The sequence below is a fragment of the Lepisosteus platostomus genome, chromosome 3 (assembly GCF_059453375.1).
Source record: "Lepisosteus platostomus isolate fLepPlt1 chromosome 3, fLepPlt1.hap1, whole genome shotgun sequence".
NCBI lineage: Eukaryota > Metazoa > Chordata > Actinopteri > Semionotiformes > Lepisosteidae > Lepisosteus > Lepisosteus platostomus.
Window position 1 is genome coordinate 45,213,398 of NC_142613.1, and position 27,205 is coordinate 45,240,602.

A 27,205-nucleotide genomic window follows, 5' to 3' on the forward strand; every position below is an offset into this window, starting at 1 on the left:
CCTAGGGGAAGGAAAGACACAAGCTGGTCTAGGAAGAAATGTGTAGAGCAGTTGAAGAAGAACAATCCACAAGTATGTGTTAGCAGGGAGCCTGGACTAGGTGGGAGCAAGCAATGGACTACAAAGTGTCATGGACAGTGCTTTGGCAAGCACATCAAGTTCATGAACCAGGCAGCCAAGCCCATTCAACCTGTTCTATTGAGGTCAATCTGACTCTCCATCATGCCTGTTGTGCCCAAAGAGAAGAAAACTGGAGCACATCCTAAGTAGCTGTTAAAGAGCACAAGGCGAGGGCCAGATTCCATCTGTACTGGCATGACCCACAGCAAGTGACTTCACACAGCAAGGCAGGCCATAGTATTTGTCAATGCACGGGAGGGGGCAGAAAAAGCACCCAGATCCAGTACAGGACTCCTGGCTATAAGGTATGGCTGGCAGCTGATGTGTGATACAGAAACCCAGATCAGGTTTCCAGTCACCATCACAGAGACATCCTTAACAAGTCATCTTGCTGGCACCATGGGAAAGGTGTATGCAGGAGGCCAATGAAAGGAAGAGGACCAAGTACAAAGATGTGGTTGAGAAGTGCCATTTGAAGGGCCAGAGGAAAAGGTGCATGCCCAAAGAAGTAGGAAGAAGGGGCTTTGCAGAGAAATCCCTGAATAGGGCCTACAATGTTTTAGGCATCACAGGTGGTCAGAAAGTGAAATCCATCAGAGCTTACACTGAAGCTGTGGAAAAGGCATTAAGATGGCTGTGAATCAGTAGAAGAAATCTATGCATTCAGGGTAGTGCTACAGTACTTCGACAAATGCCGGGGTCTGATCAACCTAGGTTGGATTGTCTAGGTGAGGGTATCTGATGCTGAAAGACCTGAAACAATGAACACAGGAAACATCACCGCTGATGTGTCCAAGTGCATCGCAAGATGTATAATACCACAAACTATCCATGCATCCTTTTGAAATTGAAAAAAAAAGAGACTGTAGGACTGGACTGAATACTTTTTCAAAATACACTATAAATGTTTTTATTTGATATGTTTTATTTTACTTTGGGCACTTTTTCTTCCCCCCTGTAATAAATTGCAGTTTGCAGATTGCGAAGCACCATCCAAATTAACTTTTAAAGTGCAGTAGCTTCAAGCACAATTTGCAATTTGATTATGTTGCTTTACACAAAGCCCAAAGCAGCTGTCTCTTCTTTTCTGTTTTGGTCTTTGCCTACTTGCTATGGCAGGTTTTGCAGTTTGTTTATATCGTGTTACAAAATGAATGTAGCAGTTGTCCTATTTTATTTCTATTTTGGTCTTTGCTTTTAGAGAGTTAACATTTTAAAAGTTGAGCAATTTCCACAATACTGAAATAACATTTTGTTTTGGCTTTTTAAAACTGAAAAGTGCTTTAAAAGTGAAATATCCTGAGGCTCTACAGAGGATGGTAGGGAATTCAGACATTTCTTAAGAAACCTGTAGATGATCAGTCAAAAGGGTATCCTTTTGCTATACTTTTTACATTTTTCTAATTTCAATTTTCTATAATTTCAATTCCAATGGGAAAGGGTGTTATTATGTAATTCAATTTTTCGGTGAAAAGTAAGTACACTTCCTCATGGTATAACATATTTAGACATACTTCATTTTCATCTAATCCTCACCTAGTAGATAAAATAAACCTCATTTAACAAATAACACACACACATTTTATTTTGCCATTATTTATTTTAAAAAATAAACCAGCCCACATTCAATAGCTCGGTGTAAAAAATTAAATGTACCAGTAGTTCGACCATCTCAGTTAGAGGGAATGTAAAATCAGGTATACCAAAACATGTGAGAATAATTAGATGATAATCAGTAAGTGATTTCTACCTGTATATAAAAACAGAAATTGTCTGGTATCAAGCACTCAGGTTTATAACACATTATACTGTACAGTAGAACAAAGAAAATCTGTGACAGTATTAGTGAAAGAATTGTTGCTGTTGATCATTTTGGGAAGGGTTACTGTATTTTTTCAGACCAACTAAGAAGGATTGATTGATAAGGAGAATACAAGTTTTATATTTGAGAATAACATTTGATTAAGGGGCAAAGGTTAATGGAATGGTAGTCTGAGATATTGGATTTCGTATTTCCTATAGACATTATGACATTATTTGGCAACATTTGACATCAAACATTATGAAAAAAACATATACAACAAAGGCGGTAACTTATAACGTGCGTGATAAAGTTGGCATGTTGAAACAACTAGCTAGCTATGACTGACATTGCTCAAGAGGTGGTACTGAGTGCTGCCATGCACACAGTTAGTCAGAGCTCCCAGACACTTGCAAGTATGTGATGTCTCTCTTCCAGTTTGTGTGGTACCTCAGATAAAGCATTATACTATCTGTGAAATGTTCAACGAAGGGTAGCACAAAGGTAGGTAAGTTGGAGCAGTCTGCTTATACTTCCTCATTTTCTCCTGTGGGTATTGTAATACCAGGATGTGGAAAAAGCACAACTGGCTATTCCAGATAAAGTAGGGAAACAACAATAACTGTCTATACCAGCATAGGTGAACTAGGTGACTGCGTAGAGACCCAAAGCTACAGGGGGTCCCCTCAATGTGCGACACTTTTATTTTTTAATTGGCATGTTCAAAATGTGGGTCAAACATTTCTTCTAGAGGCTCTTTCTGTTGCTGCTGTGGACGATCGTAATGGAAGCCCAGTCAAAAATTGACCAATCATAATCAAGAACATAATATGTCATGATTGTTCCTGATAAGCCAAGTGTGATATTTTTTTTTAAGGAAGGCCAAGGGGCTGCTTCACAAAATACATTTCTCTGATTCAGGATTTTCTCAAGTAATCTGGATAGAATTAACCTGATAATTGAGTTTCGGTTAAATTTGTTTCATGAAAGCAAACTCATGTTTAAGTTTTCCTTATTGTCACTGCACTTCAGTGGGCAGGAGAGTTAAGTATCAAATTATTTATCTGTGCCAGCAAAAACACAGTGAAAGATCAATGCACGCAAACATTATGAATGCACACAAAAACTGTTTTAGTGCAAACACCTCTTTTCTCACACTTGGCTTATCAGGAACTATCATGACATATTATGTACTTGATTATGATTGGTCAAGTTTTGACTGGGCTTCCATTACAATCGTCCACAACAGCAGAAAGAGCCTCTAGAAGAAATTTTTCACTCAGTGCACAGCGCAGTAAAAACACTGCACTAGTCACAAGGAATCTCAGCCTTATGCATACATTTTTAGTTTCTTTTAATGTTGAGTTAAGAAAAGCAGTATTAACAATAAATGTGATTGCAAAATATACCCTGTCTGCTGAAATGGTATCTTTCAGATAAAAATTATCAAGGAACTGAAAGGGTGATCTGTAAACTTTCAATCTCTCCTCAAAGCTCTAATATAAACTGGATCTATGAGGAAAAATGTACTGTAGTTTTTTTTTTTTTGCAGGGAAAACTGATTGGTCTGTGAGTTGAGCTCTTTATCACAAAGTCAGATTCATTTTGACTTTACCTGCCCCAGAGCTGGATAAGAGGATAGTTATATATATGTATTATAATTACTTAACTGGATACAATTCATTCCTGCTTTGTGAAATTGAAAATCCAGCCTTTTTTCAACTTTTGTTTACTAAAATTAACATTAAATAAAGTGGTCCAGTCACCAAACAAAAATCAAAACATCTAGTAAATGTGCTTCTTTCCCTTAGAATGGTCTAATGATTCTGTTATGGAGGAGCACTGTCAGTAAATGCCAGTAAATCTTTCTTGAGACAGAGGTAAAACCCACCAACTGGAAAATTGATAACAGAGCTCATCCATAAAAAGGACAAAACTGAACAAAGTAATTAGACCAATAAATCTTACTATAATTACAAGCAAGAATATGGTACTAAACTATATAATCATCTGTATTGCATTAATAATCTTAAAAATAGTCAACACTGATTTAGAAAATCTAAATATCAATGAAACAACTTGTGATCTTAGTAAACAACGAGAGTAATTCATACAGAGAATTTGATATAATATATTTGAATTTTCTGAAGGTCTGTGATTTTCCTGATTAAAAATTAATCTCAAATTGCTTTTTGGTTAATTGATTGAAGTGGTTAATGGGCAGAAAACAGAATTTATAGAAAAGGGGTACTGAATGCTCACATTGTGGATAATGTTATTAGTGTAGTACCTCAGGATGCTGTATTTGGACCACTGCTCTGCCTATTTAATATACATTTACAGTCAATAGATTTAGTATATTGACTTAGAATCTGGTATGGTTAGCAAACTAGTCAAATTCACAAATGATAAGCAGCTAGGTGGACTAGAACGCAATATACAAGCTGCAGAAGAAATGCAAAAAGATTAAGTTTCTATTCAAAATTGGGCTAACGCCTAATAGATGACATTTAATGGGGACATTACAAACAGATAGCAATAAGATCAACTACAAATATAAAATTTGAAATGACAGTCTGAAGAGTCTACTAATGAGAAATAATATGGGGTCTATGAACACACATGGAGCCGTGGTAGCTCAGACGGCAATGGCGTCTAGCTCCTGACTGGAAGGTCCTGTGTTCAATGCCAGGTAGGGGCAAGTGATGTAATTGCTCTAAGTTCTTCCAGACTGTTCCCAGGTCCACTCAGCCTGCTTTCCAAATGAGTACCAGGGCTTAAGCCTTCGGGGGTAATAGGCCAGCCAGAGCGTGATGGTGACCACATCACCTCCACCTCCAGTGTTAGATGGTCAAGAAAAAATGGTGGCCCTTGCCCCCCATTCCCCATGGGCCTTAATTGCCTAAAAAGGGACCTACCTACAATAAGAAAACACAATGTTGAGATATATAGTTAAAAGCATTGAATTCAATAAGCATAGAATTGAAATGAAAATATTATTATATGTGTATAATGGGTTATTGAAGTAAAACTTTGTGTGTCTTGTCATTATGAATTAGTATTATTAAAATAGTCACAGCTAACTGAGATAGTGTATTGCTAAAAAGTAGACTCAATGAAAGAAGGTTTCCTGCCTTATTTTGCATGTTTTGAAGATAATGATTTTGAAAATTGCAAAGAAAGGTCTTGAATTCCCAAGGGATAAGGAAGTAAAAATATCCAAATACAACTTATGTAACTCATGTAATGAGAAATACAACCTCATTAATTTCTAGACATAATAGTAATAATTATTAATAATTAATTGTTGTTTTGTACAAATAAATATCTCAGGAAAGAGCACAGTTAAATTAGCTTTTAAAGAATATGGATCTTAGTGTTTGCATAAAATACAGATATCTCATACTGCCTGCATCTTAGTATCCATGTGATCAGAAAATTAGTGGAAGAAAAGGTAACCATAATGTTCATGTCAACTCTTCAACAGAATAAAAAATTTTCAACAAAGAAAAAATTGTGTAGAATTTTTTAATGTTTTTTTAAAACTTGTGCATCAATTTCAAACAGTAAACTGTGTGCACTCCATTTTGTTTTCACGACGTGGTCAAAATTAGCTTTTATATTTTTTAGATTTTTATTTCCATTTTAAACCATTTACACACATTTGTTCAGCACTGTATACTATCAGCCTATTGGAAATCAGGGGTGTAGAATGATAAGCAATATTGGTAGTGCACCAGGGCCTTTTTACCTGAAGTAAAAATATTTTCTTTAAATAGGATTCCTTTACACAATAAAAATAAGTTTCATTGAAAACTGGTGGTGCATATGTACTACCAGGCATGCTTGACACCACACCCCACAAGGACACCCACAGACAAGTAGAGCCCATGTTCAGTTTTGTTGATAAAAATTATTACAAAATTTTTCTTCATACAAAAACTATTTTTATAGAAATCTTGCATTTCCACAAATAAATGTGAATATTTTTTTTCAAAATAAATAAAAACAACTAACAAAAACCTTGTGAGGATTTAGATGTAGTAGGAGTTTACAGAAGTAATGTAGTCAAGAAAATAAATAAACCAATAAATAATGAATAAATAATTAAATAAATAATAGTCCCATGTTTACATTAATTCTGAGATATTTTAGATAAGCAAGCTCCAAGCCAAAATGTGGGCAAAATTATAAAGGGTTTCAAAAGCTCAGAGACTCAAATTATTTAAATTTGATGTCTGAAATTGGGCCACAAGTTCTTTGGGTCTAACTCAGCATCTTCCTGTGGGCAGCAAAACAACCTGTCTACCTTTCCTTAATGGAGGATTACCAGCTAAGCAACACAAACATGGCAAATCACATTGTTTTTATGCAGTATATTTCAAATTAATGATAATGTAACCAACACAACAAATGGAAACAAAGTATTGCCAAAAGTAAAAATAAATTTACACTTATTAGGGGGAAAAGTAGCATGAGGTAAAACATTGGCGCAGTAATAATGTCTTTCTTCTTAACAAGGTCCAAATTTTTGAATAATTTGGACTGGCTGTTTTGTGATATCAAGGTAAAGATCTATTACCAACTTTATATGTGATTTCAGACTATAGAAAATATATTTCAACATATTAAGTTATTTTTAAAAATGTTCATTCCCTTTCACAGTCTTTCTATTAGTTTCTTTTCTGTTTTTTTTGTGTATAATGCATATTCTGTTGGTTTACTCAACAGTACTTGATGAAAGCTGATTGTTGAAAGATCACTGAACTTGCCCATGAGACCATCAGTCACCAATTCACATTGAAACATTCAAGAGAAGAAAAGTTAAACCCAAACTACACCTGGCATTACTCATGTTCCGATGTTCATCTCAAATGTTTTTTCTGTATTTTTTTTCCTTTTCCATTCTGAATTGGCGTCCTTTTTGATAAGTTCCAACTCTTGTAACACAGTCATCTTCTACTTATCAGATGCATGAGGTAACTCACTTGATTTTGCTCAGGTTGCATATTTCCACAGGAAACATTTTCTGGCAAATTGTTTTGAACAACGATGACAGTTTGTGCTCAGGGCATCTTTCTCCTCCCATCCCCAACCCCACCCCCCAAAACAGTTATGCCATGGTCTCCTTGCCTGGCAGTCTTCTGTCATTAAATGTGTGCATGTTGATAACTTCTTCTGTTTTTACCACGACAGGGGCCTGGGGCTTGTGTTTGAGACGACGCTGACACTTCAGAGACACTCTTAGCTCATCCACCATGGCACTACAGAAGGACCTCTGTGGAAGAAAAGAAAGGTTTGAAAACAAATCCCTGCAAACAAAGTAGTGCCTCTCTGCCAGCAAATGCAACATCCCACTGGAACTGGTTCATTGCCTATGAGCAAACAGGAATTTGGCAAGATAGGGTTCCCAGACTCACACTGGGCCACTGCCTTCTGAATACTGTATGTGCAGCATAATAGCTAAAGTGATTTTTCCACGGCAGATTTCACTTTGTCACTGAAAAGTCGAATCTGCCAAGCAGCATGACTTGTTTATTGATGCATATTACATTTTCACAGTCTGAAATCCCATGTATCTGCATGCCCAATTAAGCTGCTTCTTCATTTTCATAAAAGCTAAAGTGGCATTTGCAAATCCTGCATAAGATAATGTCCTACCTGGATTTAGGTTGGTATTCTGGGAATCAAGCTTTGCAAAGTTAAAAAGAAGACATCTCTACCCCCCGGTATATATTTCTTAGAACATTAAAACAATCAATAATGATTTTTTTATTTTAGTTTACATCTGCAAGGGGTTATTTGGGGTTTATTATTTCTTATTTATTATTACTAAATTTAAAAAATGTAAGCTTTCTGATATAGTGTATGAATAAAAGGATATAATCTATAAACAAAGCACATCTCCCTGTTGCAAGCTGTGGTACCACACACTTTGCATTTGTGAAGAAGCTTCCATGGAGGCAACATTCAATGAAGTACAACATTTTCACTGAATAAAAAACTTCGGTTTTCAATATTGTTGTTATTTTAAACCAAATTTATATATTATAATATCTATTTATATTTCCAAATCGCAGATACTGTTTTATTTTGTGAAATATCACCCTTTATTTCCACCAATAGAAAAAGTTTTAAGCAGACACATAGTTCCTTTGCTATATATAACACTGGGCATCCTTGCCAACTTTCATTACCTGCTTCCTTGTTTGGTAAGCATTACTCGAGGTCTTGTTAAAAACTGCTTAAACCCATAATGGCAGTAATCCTGTATCTTATAGTAGATGTCATGGGTCAATTTCCTGCCATCTAGTATGACAAATCAATCAAACCTCTTTTCATCTTTTTGAAGTTCAGTCAAAGTGGTTGAAAGGCCCAGCCCTGAGCTTCCTTTCTAATCAGTTTTTGACTCCTTATGCCACTTCCCTGGGGTGCTTGATTGATGTAAAGCTAAAACCTGTCAATCCAACAGTTTAGACCCAGAGGCAAAGAACTCACATTCTATGAAGACGTCAACCAGGGAAAGATGCAATCTCAGATGCAGAGAATTTTAAAAAATGAATAAAATATCACTGAAAAAAGAAGCTCTTTTTACTATTTATTTTAGAATAATGGTGGAAAACTTATTGATCGTGAAAATAACACGTACACATAGTTTTATAAATTATTCATGGTTATTCATCTTCAGCATTAGAATTGAATTGATAATATTTGTAATTAAGTGAAATTATGATAAACACTATGCTACGGAATTACTGCACAGCTGATTATGAATGAATATTCCATGTGGCTTTCATTTTTAACAGGGGCCAGTACATTTTCAGAAGACTTCTTTAGTTACTATCCTAAGCAACATGGCCAGATGCTTGATGTTCTAGTATAGGGAAACAAATAAAAATGAAGGGTTGTGAATCTCTAATGAAAATGAGATAATTCTGCCTACTGACATTTTATGCTAGAATAATCAAGAAGGTACTCTAGGAGTCAGAAAAAACAGAATATTTAAATTGTCCTATTTCAGTTAATGTCCAATATTAAACAAATATGTCATCATAAAGTCAAATACGGAGAATCCTTTTGTTTTCTTTGTTATAAATGGAAGGATTAACTTTGATTTAGTTTTTGGTGATGGACAGTGCATTTATGAATACAAATAATTGTGATTTTCAAGTCTTTCTACAGCTAATCAAAGCTCGGGGATGGTAACTACACACAGCTTAACCACCTCCCCAATTTTTATTTTGCTTCATTTTTTACCACTAGTTGAAATACATTTTTAGTTTTTGTCTGCAATACCCAGCATATTGCAATTTGCACTTGAAATTGTGATCCATCTTGAAGATGAACCACTGAGGCAAAAACTAACAGAGATAGCTGGTAAAATATGACATGAATAATTACAGATGGTCTAACCTGCTAGCATTCTACAATAATGAAGATGTCAATTTTTTTTCTTTGACAAAGTGCACATTCACAAATAAATTCATGATAAACAACTGTTTATTAGAATGCTCTCATTAATATAAAAGGAGAGTAGACCTTTTTCCATGGCTTGCTCCCGTGAAGCACTTTCTGCTGTCTCTTCAAGCTTGATGACAAAAATAGATGAAAAAGGTAATGTGAACAAGAAATGAATAAATGGCAGTAAGGAGGATAGGTGTTGCTCAAGGCCACCCTCCCCTGAGATGAAGGCCAGCTACTTATGTGAAAGCAATGAAAGTCAAAGCTATTTTGAAGCAATGAAGGAGGACCATGGCATTAACTTTTATAGTGCATGTTGTAAATGCATTTCATTAAAAGCAGACCATCAATGTTAAAAAAATATTTATAGATGGTTAATCAAAAACATATCCTCTATACCTCATGTTTATATGAGAAAAAGTGACTCTAAACAGTGGTTCTTAAGACACATTTTGACCAAATGGATGTCTTCTCAGATTATTCCAAATCTCAAAAAGCATATCTTAAGTATTTTTTATATATTTTAACAATAGTTTTATTCACATTACATTTTATTTACAATAAGACTAAAGGATATAAAGATCTATTTGTCAACAGTACTTCCTAGTTATTATCAGTCTGTACTCCTGTATTGTTGTCTTATATGTAACTTCCAAAATACCATGCCTGACATTCCAAAAGCTACATGCAGATTGGAGTTTTGTTTTTCAATCTAGAACACAGAGGCATTATAATACAATTCGAATTTCATACAAGTTAAATATCATTGTACTGTAATGTGAAACAGCATAGATCTAATACAAGTTGTATGCTTAAAGTATCTGATGGTGAAATCCTTATCTCCATTGTTAAAGAATGCAAAACAATTCCTGTGTATGAATGCAACTATTATAGTTTCACACCTTAACATTCTTAGTAAAATAGTTTATGTGTAATAGAAGAAAACTTATTTAATATGGTTTTCTATCCTTTCAGGAAAGCATTTGCGATTTGGCATCTCAATATGGAATGCATAAAACTCCATCAAAAGTAGATTTAAAATTAAATAAAATGTTATGAAAATGTTAAATTATTTGGATCAGCTTATATTTGTTCATAAAGTATTTAATTATAATATATTAAAGAAAAAAATAATATACAGTTGAATGGTTTCCTTTTTGTGTTGGTTAAATGCAGTCATTTTCACTATGTCTTATCTTTGCAATATGGAAAAATATAAGATACATTCAATGAAGACCTTTGAAGAAGGAAGGAATTTTTGTCTGTAAGGGCTGTGGGGCATGTGAGGGGTATTCAGGCTGGTATTATATGGAATGGCTTTTTGACTTAAATGTATTCAACCAAAATAGGTGGGGATACATTGTCCTCTGAAATATAACTAAACCACTGCTTCAGAGGTGAGTGAAAACCACATATGTGTGTCTGTAATAGAGGATTTGTCAACCTCTTCTGGCAGGGGCAACCCCTTTTTAAGAAATCGACCCAAATTAAAACATAAACATTAAACTTAATTGAAATATCTTATTTTTAATAAATAATAATACTATTCATTTGAAATATTAAAAGGGAAAGCACAGCCAAAAGATTCACCTCACCTTTTGTCAGAACATATGCACTATGTGAAAGTGTTGATTTTACACTTTGCTAAAACTAGAGGTGACCCTTCTTGAAAGCTGCACAGAACCTCAAGGGAGTCTCAGACTTTTGGTTGAGAACTACTGCTCTAACAACATGGGTTTACTGATTGGAAATACAATAAAATGTCCTGTCTCTGCATGGTTATGTTACTTGCATTTGATTATATTTTGCTCAGTGCCGATTTTTTTTTTCTTGTAAAGTTCTGTTCAGTTAGATGTTTTATCTGTTGGCCTGGTATGGGCCTTATAATGTGAATGGGTTTTAACCCTTCGCAGCTTATTGAATTTCTTAGTAATTTAGGGTAGTACTTACAGTACACCTTAAGTTTTATATCTGATATTGACATATCGATGCATCGTTTTCTGGATATGCCACCATATAGCATGTAATCAGGATTTGTGAATGAAAGCCAAGCATGTGCCCATGAAATGTGTGAAAATGTCAGAAAACCTTAAGGATTCTACAGTATTTCTACCAGCACGACAGATACTAAATGATACAACACTTCTAGGATCAAATGCATTGAAGTTTTCTTTATCTTTTATTAAAAGTTTTAACAAGCCATTTGACTTTGCAGTCAAATGAAGATTACTTGCATTACAAAATGAGCAAAAAATGAAGACTACATTAAATACAGTTTTCCATCATAAAACAAGTCCTTTTGAATTAGTAAATAAACATTGCTTGCATTTTGAGGTTTATTGCTCATCACATTATATAAGAAAGTGTCTTTTAAAATAAACACAAAATAAAAGTCATTATAAAATGCAAATTGCAGGGTATTTACTACTAAGCATGACAAAGACAACAAAGGACTGCTTAATACCACAGTAATTCTCAAGTTGGTACTTTGACCAACACAGTGTGAAAATAGCCTCTTTTCTTTTAGGGCCTTTCTGGAAAATTAAAAAGATACACAAGCATACTTTTACAAGACTTGTAAAAGTATGATGTATAACATGCTTTACAGAGAAATTTCCGCCAGCCATTTAGTGCAGAAAAGGAACATGATCTCTTACCATTAAATGCTGTTCAGAAGGTGTTTTATAAAGTGCAATTTAAAAATGTTTACTTAAAACGGAAAATTCTTCTTTTTCAGTAATATCTTTTTCACTTTCATATATTCTGCACATTGTTTATGCTTGAGATCTAGTTATCATTAGAATCAACCTCAATATTCAAGTCAATGTATGTTTCATTGAAACCAATAACAGGGACTTTCCTTGGAACACTACTTCACAAGAAATATATGTGATGCATCAATAATGGCCTATTGTACAACCTCCTTTATTGAATTTAAAGTCAATAATGGTAGTAGAAAATGTCTTTTTAAACCAGATACCCTTAGAGGAAAAAGAATAACTCACAGGTTCTACAGTATATGATCTCTGATACTGTCCATGCATCAGGTATAAATGGAAAATATGAAAAACACATGTCGACAAAAGCTTACAATATTTTTATAATGTCAGATATGAGGAATGAATTTCTAAAAGAAGTATTTCTAAAGTGTTTCCTTGAGTTGGGTTTAACATTCATAGCTGTTTGCAGTGATTTTCCAAGCAATTGCTTAAAGGTAACTGTTCAACTTTGATATCTTACAAAACTATTTTCATTGCTGTAGTTAATTATTGCCAACCCATAATTTACCAAAATAGTATTGTCAGGAAATGGTGGTTAAGATCTGCATAGCCTTTTACTTTACATGAGACAACATTGATTAAAATGTATTGAAAAAACTGACAACTGCTAAAACGATGCCTCTAGTAATCATGTCCACTTTCAGGGTTTGTGACAAGCCAACATAAACATAAAGGTGGTAATTAATAGGCACTGTGACTACATTTCAAATGAACAGGGCTCAGTTTAAATGACAACCTCAGCCTACCCATCAATAACAAATTCCAAATGTGTCATTTGATGACAAGTTTCTGTTCTGCTGAAACTCTTAGTATTTACTAAAGGGAAAGTTTGGGAATTTGTGATTAATGAGTGAGTTGTGTTCTGTGCAATGTGGATTTACATATAATTATGAAGAAGTATTGCTAGGTTACACTACTATGTTTATGAAAAATGAAATAAAGTTTAAAAAGTAAAACTGACTGGCCCTGCCTTAAAAAACTGAAATTGTAGCAGGCGTCATGATTAATCACCCTCTTCACAAAAAAGGTTTGTGTTGCAAAGTTGTGATGCTGACTTTTTTAGGAAAAATGTTTACAGTGTGTCTCTAGAATTGACATGCAAAGGTTAACTAGGTTTACCTACAGTATATACTGTATATAATATAGTGAATACTGTTTTCAGAATAATAAAATGCTGTGTTAAATTTCCTCTTTTTTCACCAAAGAATAAAAAATAGAATATTGTATCATCTTTAGGATATAATTATCCAAGACAAACTTAGCACAGCGCTCAATTTAAGCAGCCTTAAGTGTATTTTTTGTCATGATAATAAACAAATTACAAAGACAATGACATATTACCACTTCACCATATAACATAAAGCATAAATTCTAACTATATTTCATCAAATAGGCTATAAGCATTTTTTTGTCTTGTTTCTTGCTCAATCCATGAGGAGTATACTAAGCAAAAATGAAAAGCCACTAATTGGTAATATAGCTAAATTATCATATTAGAATTTTAAACTGAAAATTCAACACATTTTAAGGCATTTGGCACAATGTTTCCTATCTGAGGGGCACATAATATTTTGCACAAATTAAAGAAATTGGAATGTTTTGAATGTGCTAGCTTTAGCTTTGTGCTTTTTTAATCAACTATTTGTGCCACCCATTACTTATAAAACGCATGTGCACATAAACGATGGGTCTCCTACTTTAATGCAGTCCAGAAATTAAAAAATGTTGTTTTACCTTTTCAAGTTGTGCATTTTGTTTGGATTTATACAAGAATTCTCCCACTGCCACAAACACTGAGAGAACGAGGCCTGCAGCAAGCACGATAAAGATCCCTCCAATGTTTTGCACTCCCAGAGCACTGGCTTCCTTACTCTCTTCTTCTGGACAGCCATTTCCTCTCCACCACTTCTCCTTCATCATGTGCAGCTTCCCTTCCTCCTGCAACTGCAGAATTGCAATGGTGATCTTATCCCGGTAAGGAGAACCTGTAGCAAGTGAAAAAAAATGTTTTTAATATGATAAACCACCATAAACCACCATAACTCACAGCAGCACTCCCTCTAGTAGTTTCAGCACTGGATACCATTAAACTGATTTCATTATTTGCCTCACCAGTGTCTGTAATGATGAAAATACAACTATATAAGACTGAATTTGGTTTTTCTTAAGTGTAACGGAACACATAGAACACATATAAATTAATTAAATGATGAAAAGCAAAGAAAATAAAGCAAAAACACAATGTTTTGGCTGTAGATGCATCTGAAGAAGGAGCTTTTTTTCTTCCATTTTATTTTTCACTGGAATTACCCTCTATGTTTTCCTCTGCAGTTTTCACACTGGTATAGCTCCTTTCCCACTCTTAACTCTTTTGACTATGCATATTGCAATAATACTACTATGTTGTTGTTTTTGTAATGGCAGATTGTACTTAAACGTCTTTGGTAGGATACAAGTTTAGGATACTATAATGTTTGTTGTTTTCTATTTAGCTTAAATAAGGCACCTCTTAATATACAGTATGGTACTTCACAAGTTTATACTGTCAGCATTCTGAAGCCCTTTTCAATGTCATGTGAATGTAACACTTTTTTTGTACCCACTGAGATTAAAAAAAATACAGCAGGATTGATCCTACAAAACAAAAAGCTTTTACCTCAGGTACTATAGCTCCTTTATAACAAACTGGTGTCATCTTAACCATAAATGTACTTTGTTATACTGTACACAACAGTGAATCAAGAAGCCAGCATATAGAAAAATATAAGTCTTGGTTAGAAAAGGCCCACAGGGCACAATTTGATGAAAGCTGACAAAGATAAGGTTCTATCATCCTGCAAATAGCACACGGCAGACGTCATTAACCTTTGATATTATCTTAGTCCTTTGCTTGAGATTACCACTTCAATGGCAGTGCTTCTGTTTTCACAAGCACATGATAAAATATGTGAGAGTATATTAGTGAGAAAAGTTACTTTGTGTTCCTTTTGTTAAATAGATGTGAATAAACATATTTATAGAAAAAACTAGTCTTAAAATTCATTTTTTCCTAATTATTGGAATTATACCTAACACGTTTAAGACAGCTTCTCATTCTATTTTTAGAAGAAAGAGTGATATATTGTTATGTACAGTATATAATAATTTTCTTAGTCAAAATCCAAATCTAAACATCTCATTCAAAAGATCAACAAACCATATTAAACATGTTTAAAAGGAGGGATATTTGTAAAGCTCTTTAAACTAGCATTAGTTTACAAGAGTATACATTCATTTCTTTTTTAGTCTCAAAACTCTTACAAATATAGCTAGTATTTTAACTAGACTGCAGATATTGATTATATTTTAAATATATTAAATTTAATTAAACGTGCATTTTTATATATACTTGTTATGATGAAGTGAGGCATCTCTAACCAATTGCATTTTCAGATTAATTGCTTCATTTTAATTTAAATTATGTGTACTGCATGCGTAAATTGTAAAGGAAGGACTGGTATTATCTTTGCATTGTATTCATTTTAAGCAGGCTTTCCCTTGGATATTACTATTCAATTCAAAGGGATAACTCAAAGAAGATGAAATGTGTTTGCACTGTTATATGTATTTGTTAATACAGTACATTTAAATATAGGAATCCAGCTGTCACTTGCTGCTCACTGCACACAACATAAGTGCCAATCACTAATGCATTCAATCTTTAAATTAAGAACAGTGTGAAATAAGTGGCAGGGTACAACAGATTTAAAATAAGAAACATGGCTGTAATCACAAAGATCAAAGGGAAGTAATAGTAATCAAATCCCTAATGCAATGTCACTTCACAACAGCATCGAAATACAAATGAGATACCATTTTACAACTGAAGACACATTTGTCTTAGCATATTAAAAGAGATTTTCCATTCAAATTCAAATTTGCAGAGACTCTCTTATGTTACTATTTTATTTTTAATACCTTAAATGCTACTTTGTATTTTGACATGGACATTTGAATGTTAAACACTAAAAGGACCAAGGTACCCACAAAGTTAGATGGACCGATGACTCAAAAGATCACGTTCTCTTTAAAAGAAAATAAATGAAATTGATATATTTTTTACTTATGTAAATTAGATGACAATTAAGTCAGAATAATGTCATCAATTATTGGTTTAGTGGCACATAATTCATATTTTATATACATAGAATTCTTTCTATAAATTCCAGACAGAAGATGAAAGATACCATCTTGGCTCAAACCAGACAATACTGTGGCCAGGATGACTGCTGAAAGTAAATGAAAACAAATGGCACAAATGGGTTTTAGGTGTGAGGCAATTTGATATTTGAATGGAATTCCACAGGAAAGGTACTGTTGGGGAATCAGTCATGCTCCTGAGTAATTAACAGCCTTATAAGAGAGTCACTTGAAAACAGAATTTTTAAATGCTGTTTTATGCAGGTGTATTTGAATATAATTGCTTGAAACAACTTCGACTTTAACGAAAGTACAGTAGCATAATCAACGACAGAACTGTGCTAATCACAACAAAAATTTTGAGGCTGTGATTCAGGATCACCCACAGGAAAACCTTTTTTATAATAAATTTCTTTCCAGGTTTCTGGGGGTAATATGTAATTATCATACTACTTTTAATTTTGTTTTCTTCAAGGGATTTTCATTCCTTGACCAAAAATGATGTCTGGTGTTTCAACACAATATACTTCCTCTCTCAAAGACTTTGCACAAGAAAGTCTGTAAATTATGACATCACATCTTCTTCCCAGACTATGCTAAAGAAAAAAACTCCAAACAAATTAGACATACTGTACAAGCCATTCTTGTCCAAAGGAACAAAGGATATAACTGCAGAAAAATAATGTCTTTTCAACTGCCATTACACTGTTTAAACTATCCCTGATAGGAAACCGTGCATGAAAAATAAAGCAAATCATTTAACACATTACCTAGTTTATTTTTGTGATGCCTACATGACACATAACAACATGACAGAAAGTTTTCAAGAGTGACACATCATAAACTGCGTGTGCAAATTACACACCCAATGTATTTATTGGAACAAGCAGAGTTACTGTGCTTTACAAGAAACATTGTACACAGATGAAAGTGTACCCCATACACATTCAATGATGAGTGGAATCAAGAATTGGCTATGCATCAAGCTGGAATGTCCTGGAAAGCTGTTTCAAGCATTTTCAGATGTCACTGGAACACCATTAGTATACTTCTGAGACATTATAATGCCAATCATAAAGTCAGTGATAGAGCATGTTCAGGATATTCAAGTGTAATGACGCAAGCACAACACATAAATCAGGGAGAGCAGATGCAACATTGAAAATGCACCAATGTGATAGCCTCTATGAGGAGCAGAATACTTATATAGTTATCAATGCAAATGTCACCAATACTGATACTGATACTGACTTTGTGACTTGTATTTACACCCACCATTATGGAGACCAAGATGTACCAACAACAAATAACAGATATGTTTGCACTGTCTGAGGAATGCTTCCTCCATCATAGAATTATATTTTTGTAATTCATCAGGGTTTATTTCTTTTTTCAGCAGTTAAGAAAATGAAATAAAATATACATTATAATACAGTGGTATTTGCAATTTATGACAAATTAGATTAAACTACATTGAATTAGATCTTTTTCAGCTGAATCGAATAATAATTCATTGCATGTAATTTTTCTTTTGTAGAAAAAGCTAAATGCAGTTTGAGAGGTTGTTAAGTTGTAAATAGAAGTTTGAGAATATATCATATCCCATCTTGCTTGCTTGGTTATTGGTAACATAATGGTCTGACAATCTCACTCTGCCATTTCTTGAATGGTTCCAAGAAATCAGCTTCAACAGCAGAGCTGGATGGTTTGTTTCAGAACCAAACCTCTGTGAAAAGAACTTAATCCTATTTTCAATCTAAAATGTCCTGTATTTCCTCTTCATTAGCACTGGCATCCCTGACTCTTCTCAGGATTTTAAAGATTAGTATAAATGACCCATGCTATTTTCTCATGAGAAAGGAAAAGACATCCACTTCCTTTATTTTGTCTTTCCATACTAACTGTTGTTCGTTCAAATCCCTGCTGCAGACTCCTGCTGTTGTATGATTGAACAAGGTAATTTACCCCACTTGCTCCAGTCCATCCAACTCCATACTGTAAGTGTGGAAAAGTATTGGGTAATCCCCCTAGCAGACTGGCCTTCCATTGACGGATGGGTTTCCCATCTGCTAAATGCTGCAGAAACCCAGATGAGCCCTGGCCCAGTGAGCTGGTGTGGATCTGGTACAGACCTTCCTTTTTTTACAACATGTACAGTATATAGAACTGCTGTACAGCTGTCTGCATTCAACTTAATTTGACAGGTGTCTGAACACTCCTAAATGTTGAATAAGACAGTCATTTCAGATTTTTTTTATTCAACTATGTATTGGATATTCTCATTTTCAAATCAATATATGATCTCATATCAACTTTAGCACATTTAGGAAGTCAAAGTCAAGATGAGTTTTATAAATGTGAAGGAAACCAGTCCAGATCCCTGTGGGACCCTTCTAAACAGTATCAGATTATTTTCCCTTAACATCTTTTTTTCATTTCTCTACACATTAATTGAGTCTTCATTCTGGATTTTAACATATTCCTGTTAAACATTGCAAAACCTCAAAACAAGTCCTTTTAGCTAATTCCTATGTGAAACTAACATTTAAATACAATACCACAGTACATGTATTACACTATGCAAGTCCTGTGTCCTGCAACAATGCAAAGATCTGTCATTAAAGGTTTGCTCTGAATCTAAGGTTCAATGGTATTTTCTTGGGATGTACACATGTAGTGTTAGTGTGACTATCTAGAAGGTCTAATTAAATAACTTAAGTTTATTAAGAGAGAAATATTTTTGCCTAAAGCAGAGTTTATACAATTTTCTTCAGCAACTACTGTATATAATCACTCGTGTTTTCTGCACTAATGCAGAAAAAGTAGCAGATTAAACATGAGAGGTAATGATTTGTTTTTCAGAAATGTGACTAAGTATCAAAATTTTATACTTCGGCCAAACCCCCTACATAAATCATGTAGGATGTACAGTAGATAAATGTTATTAGTAAAGCAATTTATGACTGATGGAACATTTTCTAAATATTTGAGACTAAGACAATTTGCTTAATCAAGATAAATTATTTTTTAAAGATAACTTAAAAAATACTGACACAAGTATGTGTTTAATCTAGAATTAGCCCTAGGTCACCCTAGGCACATCTCACACAATTGTTGTGACTGTTAGACTGTCATGTATGTACTATATATACAGTACAGGTACAGTTGCAAGAAAAAGTTTGGGAACCCTTTGGAATTACCTGGATTTCTGCATTAATTACTGATAAAAATGTGGTGTGATCTTCAACTAAGTCATGATACAAACACAATCTGCTTAAAATAATAACACACAAACAATTGTACTTCTTCTTGTCAGTACAGAACACATCGTTTAAACATTCACAGTCTAGGTTGGAAAAAGTATGTGAACCTGTCACGCTCTCACATAATCATGTCACATAATTCTGATAAAGGCCGGCGCATTCCCACGACCTCAGTCAATCAAACATCAGCCCAATCCAATTCCCGAAAATGACAGCACGCAATCTGATCATCCTATCACATCTCTCGCTTCTCACCGCACCTTCTGTCTCACTTCACCGCTTGGTATTACACAGTCTACTGTTTTCCTGAGCTCTTCACCCGCAAAACCTTTTTTGTGAACCTTCTCTTCAGCCTCCTGGATTTCGACACTGCCTGCCTACCTGACTCGGACTTCGTCTTGCCCTATTGGATTTGTTCACTACCTGACCTGCACATGGTTCTTCATACCATTCGTGACAGAACTTCTAGGTTAATGACTTCTCCAAAAGCTAATTGGAGTCAGGAGTTTCAAACAATGAGATGAGATTGGAGGTGTGGGTTGGAGGTGCCCTCCCCTATAAAAAAGGCACACAAAGGTTGGTTACTGACAGATTCTGCTCTTCTCAAGAAAGAGTTGTTCATGTGAACCATGCCCTGATCAAAAGAAATATCAGAGGACTTTAGAAGAAGAATTGTTGAGATGCATAAAACTGGAAAAGGCTACAAAAGCATTTCTAAAGGCCTGGGTGTTCATCAATTAACAGTAAGACAAATTGTCTACAAATGGAGGAAATTCAGTACTGTTGCTACCCTCCCTAGGAGTGGGCGTCCTGCAAAGATCACAGCAAGAGCGCAGCGTGCAATGCTGAAGGAGGTGAAAAAGAACCCAAGGGAAACAGCAAAGGACCTGCAGCAATCCACTATAAGAAAAACACTAAACAAAAATGGTGTTAATGGAAGGAAACCACGGAGGAAACAACTGCTCTAAAAAAAACATTGCTGCACGTCTCAAGTTTGCAAAAGACCATCTGGATGTTCCACAACGCTTCTGGATAAATGTTCTGTGGGCTGATGAGACAAAAGTTGAACTCTTTGGCAGAAACGCGCAATGCTATGTTTGGAGGAAAAAAAGCACTGCACACCAACACCAAAACCTCATCCCAACCGTGAAGCATGGTGGAGGGAGCATCATGGTTTGGGGCTGCTTTGCTGCCTCAGGGCCTGGACAGCTTGCTATCCTAGAGGGAACAATGAATTCAAAATTGTATCAATACATTTTACAGGAGAATGTCAGGGTAGCGGTCCATCACCTGAAGCTTAATAGAAGTTGGGTGATGCAACAAGACAATGACCCAAAACACAGGAGTAAATCAACAACAGAATGGCTTAAACAGAAGAAAATGTGTTATGTTTGTTTGTGTTCTGTAATGGCCAAGTCAGAGTCCAGACCTCAACCCAATTGAGATGCTGTGGCACGACCTGAAGAGAGCTGTTCACATAAGGAATATCAATATCAGAAATATCTATGAACTGAAATGGTTTTGTAAGGAGAAATGGTCTAAAATTCCTCCTAACTGTTGTGTAAGTCTCATTAGCTGCTAAAGGTTATTTAGGAGGTTATTGCTGCTAAAGGAGGTTCTACCAGTGACTAAATACAAGGGTTCACATACTTTTTCCAGCCTGGACTGTGAATGTTTAAACGCTGTGTTCAATATTGACAAGAAGAAGTACAATTGTTTTGTGTTATTAGTTTAAGCAGCTTGTGTTTGTCTTATATCTAATACTGTGACTAGTCAAAGATCAGACCACATTTTTATGAGTGCAGAAAACCACGTAATTCTAAAGGGTTTACACACTTTTTCCTGCAACTGTATATACAAGGTAACAGAAAAAAAATGCAGTGTAAAAATAAACTCCCTTTGCAGGCATAGCATTTTCAATGTGGTTCCTTCAATCACCCGAAAAACTCATTAAACAATCGTCTGAATGGTTCTTTAAATTAAGAATGAACTTCTCTTAATAGGTGCATAGTTCAATGCAGTACCTATTTCATAGCTCTACTTGGGCTCACTAGGTTTCTCCAACAGTCTAGTATGAAATGTTAAGACACGCAGAGCAATAATCTGAATTTCTGGATGACTTTGTTAGCTGCAAATGTAACAACTAAACCTTTGCAACAGTAAAGTCATATACATTTTAAATATGAATTATCTTTTGTGTTTCTTAAGCTGAAATTTAATTATTTTGTGTAATGCACAGATGTAAGCACATCATTGTGGTAAGCAACTTTTGGGTTAAAAGTTACAAGCTACAAACTTGTCAGTGTTTGACAGGTATTTTCTCCTTCAGCGTATAAAACTCCTGGATAACAATAAGGCAGGGGAACACAGCATACATATGGTAACTGGTAATAAAAGGTTAGAATTTGCAATTTTAATGCCCTTTTCTTGGCTGCAAGCAAATTCCTCACAGGGGAATAATGATGCTAACATGATTCTTTTTACAACAGGCTTCCAGCTATATACAATGTGTGTTTGTTAATAAAAAAAACATATACAGACATTAAAATTGATAGCCACAAACTAAAATGTAATTTCTGCAGGCTGTAGATCTTCTGACTCACATGACACATAGAAAACATTCATAAATTAAATGTCAATGTCATTTGAAGGATTTATATCCTCTTGAGTAAAGGTAACAAGACAAGCAGCTCATTTCTGACCACAATGAATGGTTCATTAAATCACTCCTTTGCACAACCAGTGAGGTTTATGATAATATCATGCTAATCAAATGAAAAATATCATGTTGAATTGTACTGATGGTCTCTTATGTCCTATTAAGATGGTCGAGTTGTAAAAAAAGGGAAGAGCAAAATCATATCAACAAAACTTCATGAAATGAAGTAATACTTACTTCATTTTATTGCAAAAAAACAGAAACCTCTAAGGTATTCATCTTTATATATACTGAAAGTTAAATCAAAATCCACAACAAAAGCCTTATGGTACTGCAACTACTAATTCAGTTTATAAGCAGCAAGCAACATCTGGTCAACTACAGAAAATGTTTTCAACAACTTACTGCCTTGTTTGATAACACATTTTAACATGCTGAGGATAACCCTCCCCAGTAAAGAACATGAGCACTAGGAGGTGAAAAACAGTCAACCCTTGTCTGCTTTATGGTTTGACTGTGTGGTTCAAGCCATTTGCATAGGCTGTAGAGGTGCTTCAACATAAGAAACTGATGGTGAGTTTCCTTTGCTTGATTAGATGCAGGTGTTTGTTTAATGATCTATGATTTGTTGTGGGAGCTGTTTAATGCAAACACTTGGACTGACATATAGCATTGCTGGATTAGATGGGTTTGATTTGTCCTGTTTGGATTAGAAAACAAGCTTTTACGGTGAAGGAAGGAGGAAATATAATCAATGCTGTTTTGCATAACAACCCTTTGAGGGCTGGCATCTCCCTTTTCTGGAGTTGGGTAGTCACAGCCTACAGTCAGGATGAAGTTACCAATGTCCTGTAGTCATAATGAGTATCAGAAAGAATTGGCTGTCATCACCCTTTTTCATAATGTGATTTTGTAAATAGTCAAGATAAATTGTTTTTTTATCTGCATTCACCTTTTCCTGTTAAACTCATAGTTAGAAATTACGTAAATTAGAACAATCTAAGTACCCTTGTTTTCAGTTCCAACCTATAAGATGTTAAGCATCCAACTCCAACATAACAGATCTAAAGAAAAAAATAAGTAATTCACAAAAAACAGTTCCTATGTAATTAAAGTATATTTCTCATTATAAATTATATTTCTCAGGAACAATTAAAGTCACAATACAAGGCGTGTACTTAAAAAATGTAATGTGATGGGTCAACAATGATTTAAGCCACAAATAGTTAAAAACAAAAACAAATATGCCCGAAATTCAATAATTCAGTATTGACAACGATTTTTATTGGAGCTAATTATGCCCGAAGAAAAACTTTTAAAAACCCTGAACTATACGTTCCTTAAAAATATAATGTATTCTGCATTTGTACAGAACAGCAAATTTGGAACTGTTTTGCACTAATTAATTCAGCATATGTACAGCATACATTTTTATTATCTTGAACATTACAGCATCTTTAGATTTACAAACTCCTTTCAATATAAATTTAGCAAACCATATCATATTATATAAAATGTTTAAAAAATATCAATTTTAGATGGGCCAAAGCTGTCCATTACTGTAAAGTATACATGAGATACAGATGCAGCCATTCAAAGTGCGCGGTACAGACACGTACCGGAGGTAATTGACTTCGGCGTCGTGCATCGTGACGCGCGATGACGCAAATACCGCGGTACGTGATTGGTTGACCGACAGGGGCACTCGTGGTCCGTTGGTCTGTCGTAGAAAGACTTACTGTAAACGTCTTTACTGTGCCCGTTGTAGATATTGAATTTTACCACTGAAGGGAAATCTTAGTAGCTGAGCATAAAAAGAATAGGAGCATACTGTAACGCGTGTGAAAGCCATAAACGATATTAATTTTGGAACATAAACATACAGTATATAGCTGGTCTTGGTACTTTAAAGAAAAAAATACACACCAGTATTCCATTTCTCCCTAAACATTGTAAGCTTCGAAGTCTTTAACTAACGTGATACCGGAGTCAACAAGCATACTTTTAGAATTTGATTAAAAGGGAATATAATATGGAATCGCGTATCTCAAGAATTTAATAACGGTATGATTACATCCGTGTGCTGCGACAGGGCTGTGTAGGGCTGTTTCGCCTGCCTGTTCATGCGAGCTGTCTTGTAGCCTACTGGTCTAGGTGCGTGAGTACCAACTGGAAGGTTGTGTGTTCAAATCCAGCTGGTGCTGGACTTTTAATTTTTATTTATTTATTTTTTAATTGCGTAACATAAACATATTACCGTATGCAAACTGTACTGTATACAGTATGTATATGTATATTTAATGTCTTAACTGTGCCCGTTTAATTGAATTTAAAAAAAATATTTAACACGAACATTAAGCTGTTTACATCTTCCGCCTGAGAACAGTCACCCGTTGCTACCCAACGCAGAATGGTGATTGGCTGACACCATCTGACACCCCTCTGATTGGAGAAAAAAGACGTGCTGGTTTGCTATACATACTGTACCAGGAAGAGGATTTCTTTCTATTCAAAACGTGTATTTTAAAAGTTTAAGAAGTAAAAACCTTACAGCGTACACAGATTTCTAAACTGATCAGGATCGTTATCTTTGTCTTATGCATAATAATGTTCACCGCTCTGTCCAGCAAATTAATAATAAACTTTATTTTATATAGCGTTTTAAACGAATAAGTAATTAGATTGCTCATAAACCTAATCACTTGCTTTTTCTTTTTATTTAGGCTCAGATTTCAACTATAGATCATATTATTAATAACCATAATAACAACCAACCAACAAAAACAACCATATAAACATAATACCAACCAAAAACATAGATAACAACCTAGTTTATTATTAATTTGCTGGACAGAGCGGTGAACATTATTATGCATAAGACAAAGATAACGATCCTGATCAGTTTAGAAATCTGTGTACGCTGTAAGGTTTTTACTTCTTAAACTTTTAAAATACACGTTTTGAATAGAAAGAAATCCTCTTCCTGGTACAGTATGTATAGCAAACCAGCACGTCTTTTTTCTCCAATCAGAGGGGTGTCAGATGGTGTCAGCCAATCACCATTCTGCGTTGGGTAGCAACGGGTGACTGTTCTCAGGCGGAAGATGTAAACAGCTTAATGTTCGTGTTAAATATTTTTTTTAAATTCAATTAAACGGGCACAGTTAAGACATTAAATATACATATACATACTGTATACAGTACAGTTTGCATACGGTAATATGTTTATGTTACGCGATTAAAAAATAAATAAATAAAAATTAAAAGTCCAGCACCAGCTGGATTTGAACACACAACCTGCCAGTTGGTAGTCACGCACCTAGACCAGTAGGCTACAAGACAGCTCGCATGAACAGGCAGGCGAAACAGCCCTACACAGCCCTGTCGCAGCACACGGATGTAATCATACCGTTAATAAATTCTTGAGATACGCGATTCCATATTATATTCCCTTTTAATCAAATTCTAAAAGTATGCTTGTTGACTCCGGTATCACGTTAGTTAAAGACTTCGAAGCTTACAATGTTTAGGGAGAAATGGAATACCGGTGTGTATTTTTCCTTGTGATATTTTAAGCTCTAGTTGAATGATGGGTGTCGCATTTTAAATCATTTTCGTACTTAGAAATTATGAAACGCCCTGTTAAAAGCAAGGAAGTTTTTATGCCCGTTGAAGTAAAACAAAATGCCTGACAAAGTATGGCTTGGACAGATTCCAAGTGCTTGTACAAATGTGCTAAAGAAATTATACTTTGAGTATACAGCTTGTCCAAAGTCATCCATTATTAATACTATTAGTAATATCTTCAGTAAAGGCTTTGATGCATAAATATTTCTGATAAAGGTAGGTTGTGTACTTTTGTCCAACTGAGCAATCTTGCTTTCATAAAATATACCAACATTTTAATGACTGATGATTAACATGCTGTAATACACAATTCAAAATTAAAGGCTCAAATGCTGTACATGAGAGGTTAAGCTCCCCCTGGCGGTTTTACAAGGCGACGCCGGATAGTTAGTCACGTGACACACGTGAACCGCGTGATACCCCGGTGGGCGTGTCGCGGTATGCCGCGAAATACCTCACCCATTTTGAATGGCTGCATCTGTACATGACTCTAGGTTGTTTTTGTCTTTCACTTCCATCGTTGCTGCTTTTCTTTAAAGCACGAACTTATGACATTTTTAATGCAGCCCTATGAGTAATGCAGAATGTGATGATGTTAAATTGTAATTTTATTTTTTTAGATAAACTGGATTTTTTTAAGTGTTTGCTGAGCAAACATTATTTTGACCCTCATACACAAGGTTGGCCACTTGCCTTCATGAAATGTCTTTTAAAAGGTCAACAAACAAAACTCCAATTCAACTTTTTCTTTGAACAAGCATTTCCTGAAATGGATATTTGTTCTTTACTTGCCATAAGTACCAGACTCTTAAGAGTCGGAACATAGAAATGCAATCTGCTTAATACAAAAAAAAACTGGTTTATGTTCTGTTTTGTATAATCTGATTATTCAAAAAATTTAGTATGAATGTTTGTAAATTTGTCAAAATGCACTTAGGATTTAAGTGCATTTTCTGTTGGGTTCTGTTTTTTCCTGTTGTCTCATCAAATTTTATAACTATAAAGAAGAAATAATATTTATCTTTGTATTTATCTTGCATTTATCAATTTCATATGCTTTGGTTCCTTTGTAAGAATAATAAGACAAATTCAGTCTGAATCAATATAACCCAAAGATTAAAACTAGACTAGTTGTGCTAAGATATCTCCAGGTAATACTTAGAATATCATTTCTGAAAGGTACCATGCTAAAAAAACAGCATACAAATAATTTTTGTCTGCATCTGACACTGCCCGGGGCTGCGTACATAAGGCAATTAAACAATCTGTAGCAGTGAGGAATAATCAAACTGGTTTTCTCTGAAAACTATTAAAG

General features: G+C 34.7%; 1 protein-coding gene across 3 annotated transcripts in view; it reads right to left on the minus strand.

Moving 5' to 3' along the window:
• Positions 1 to 5,435: 5,435 nt before the first annotated feature.
• Positions 5,436 to 27,205, minus strand: part of grik2 (glutamate receptor, ionotropic, kainate 2) — a 266,090-nt gene continuing 244,320 nt past the window's right edge. For 2 of the 3 annotated variants that reach the window (XM_088625713.1, XM_088625714.1), the window contains 2 exons: positions 13,897 to 14,147; positions 5,436 to 7,199 (listed from right to left, as the gene is read on the minus strand). In XM_088625713.1, coding sequence (XP_088481839.1) covers positions 7,035 to 7,199; positions 13,897 to 14,147 — 416 coding nt within the window. In that variant the 3' untranslated portion in view covers positions 5,436 to 7,034. Of the gene's footprint in view, positions 7,200 to 9,460; positions 9,510 to 13,896; positions 14,148 to 27,205 lie in introns of all 3 variants that reach the window. The other variant, XM_088625715.1, reaches the window with a different exon arrangement.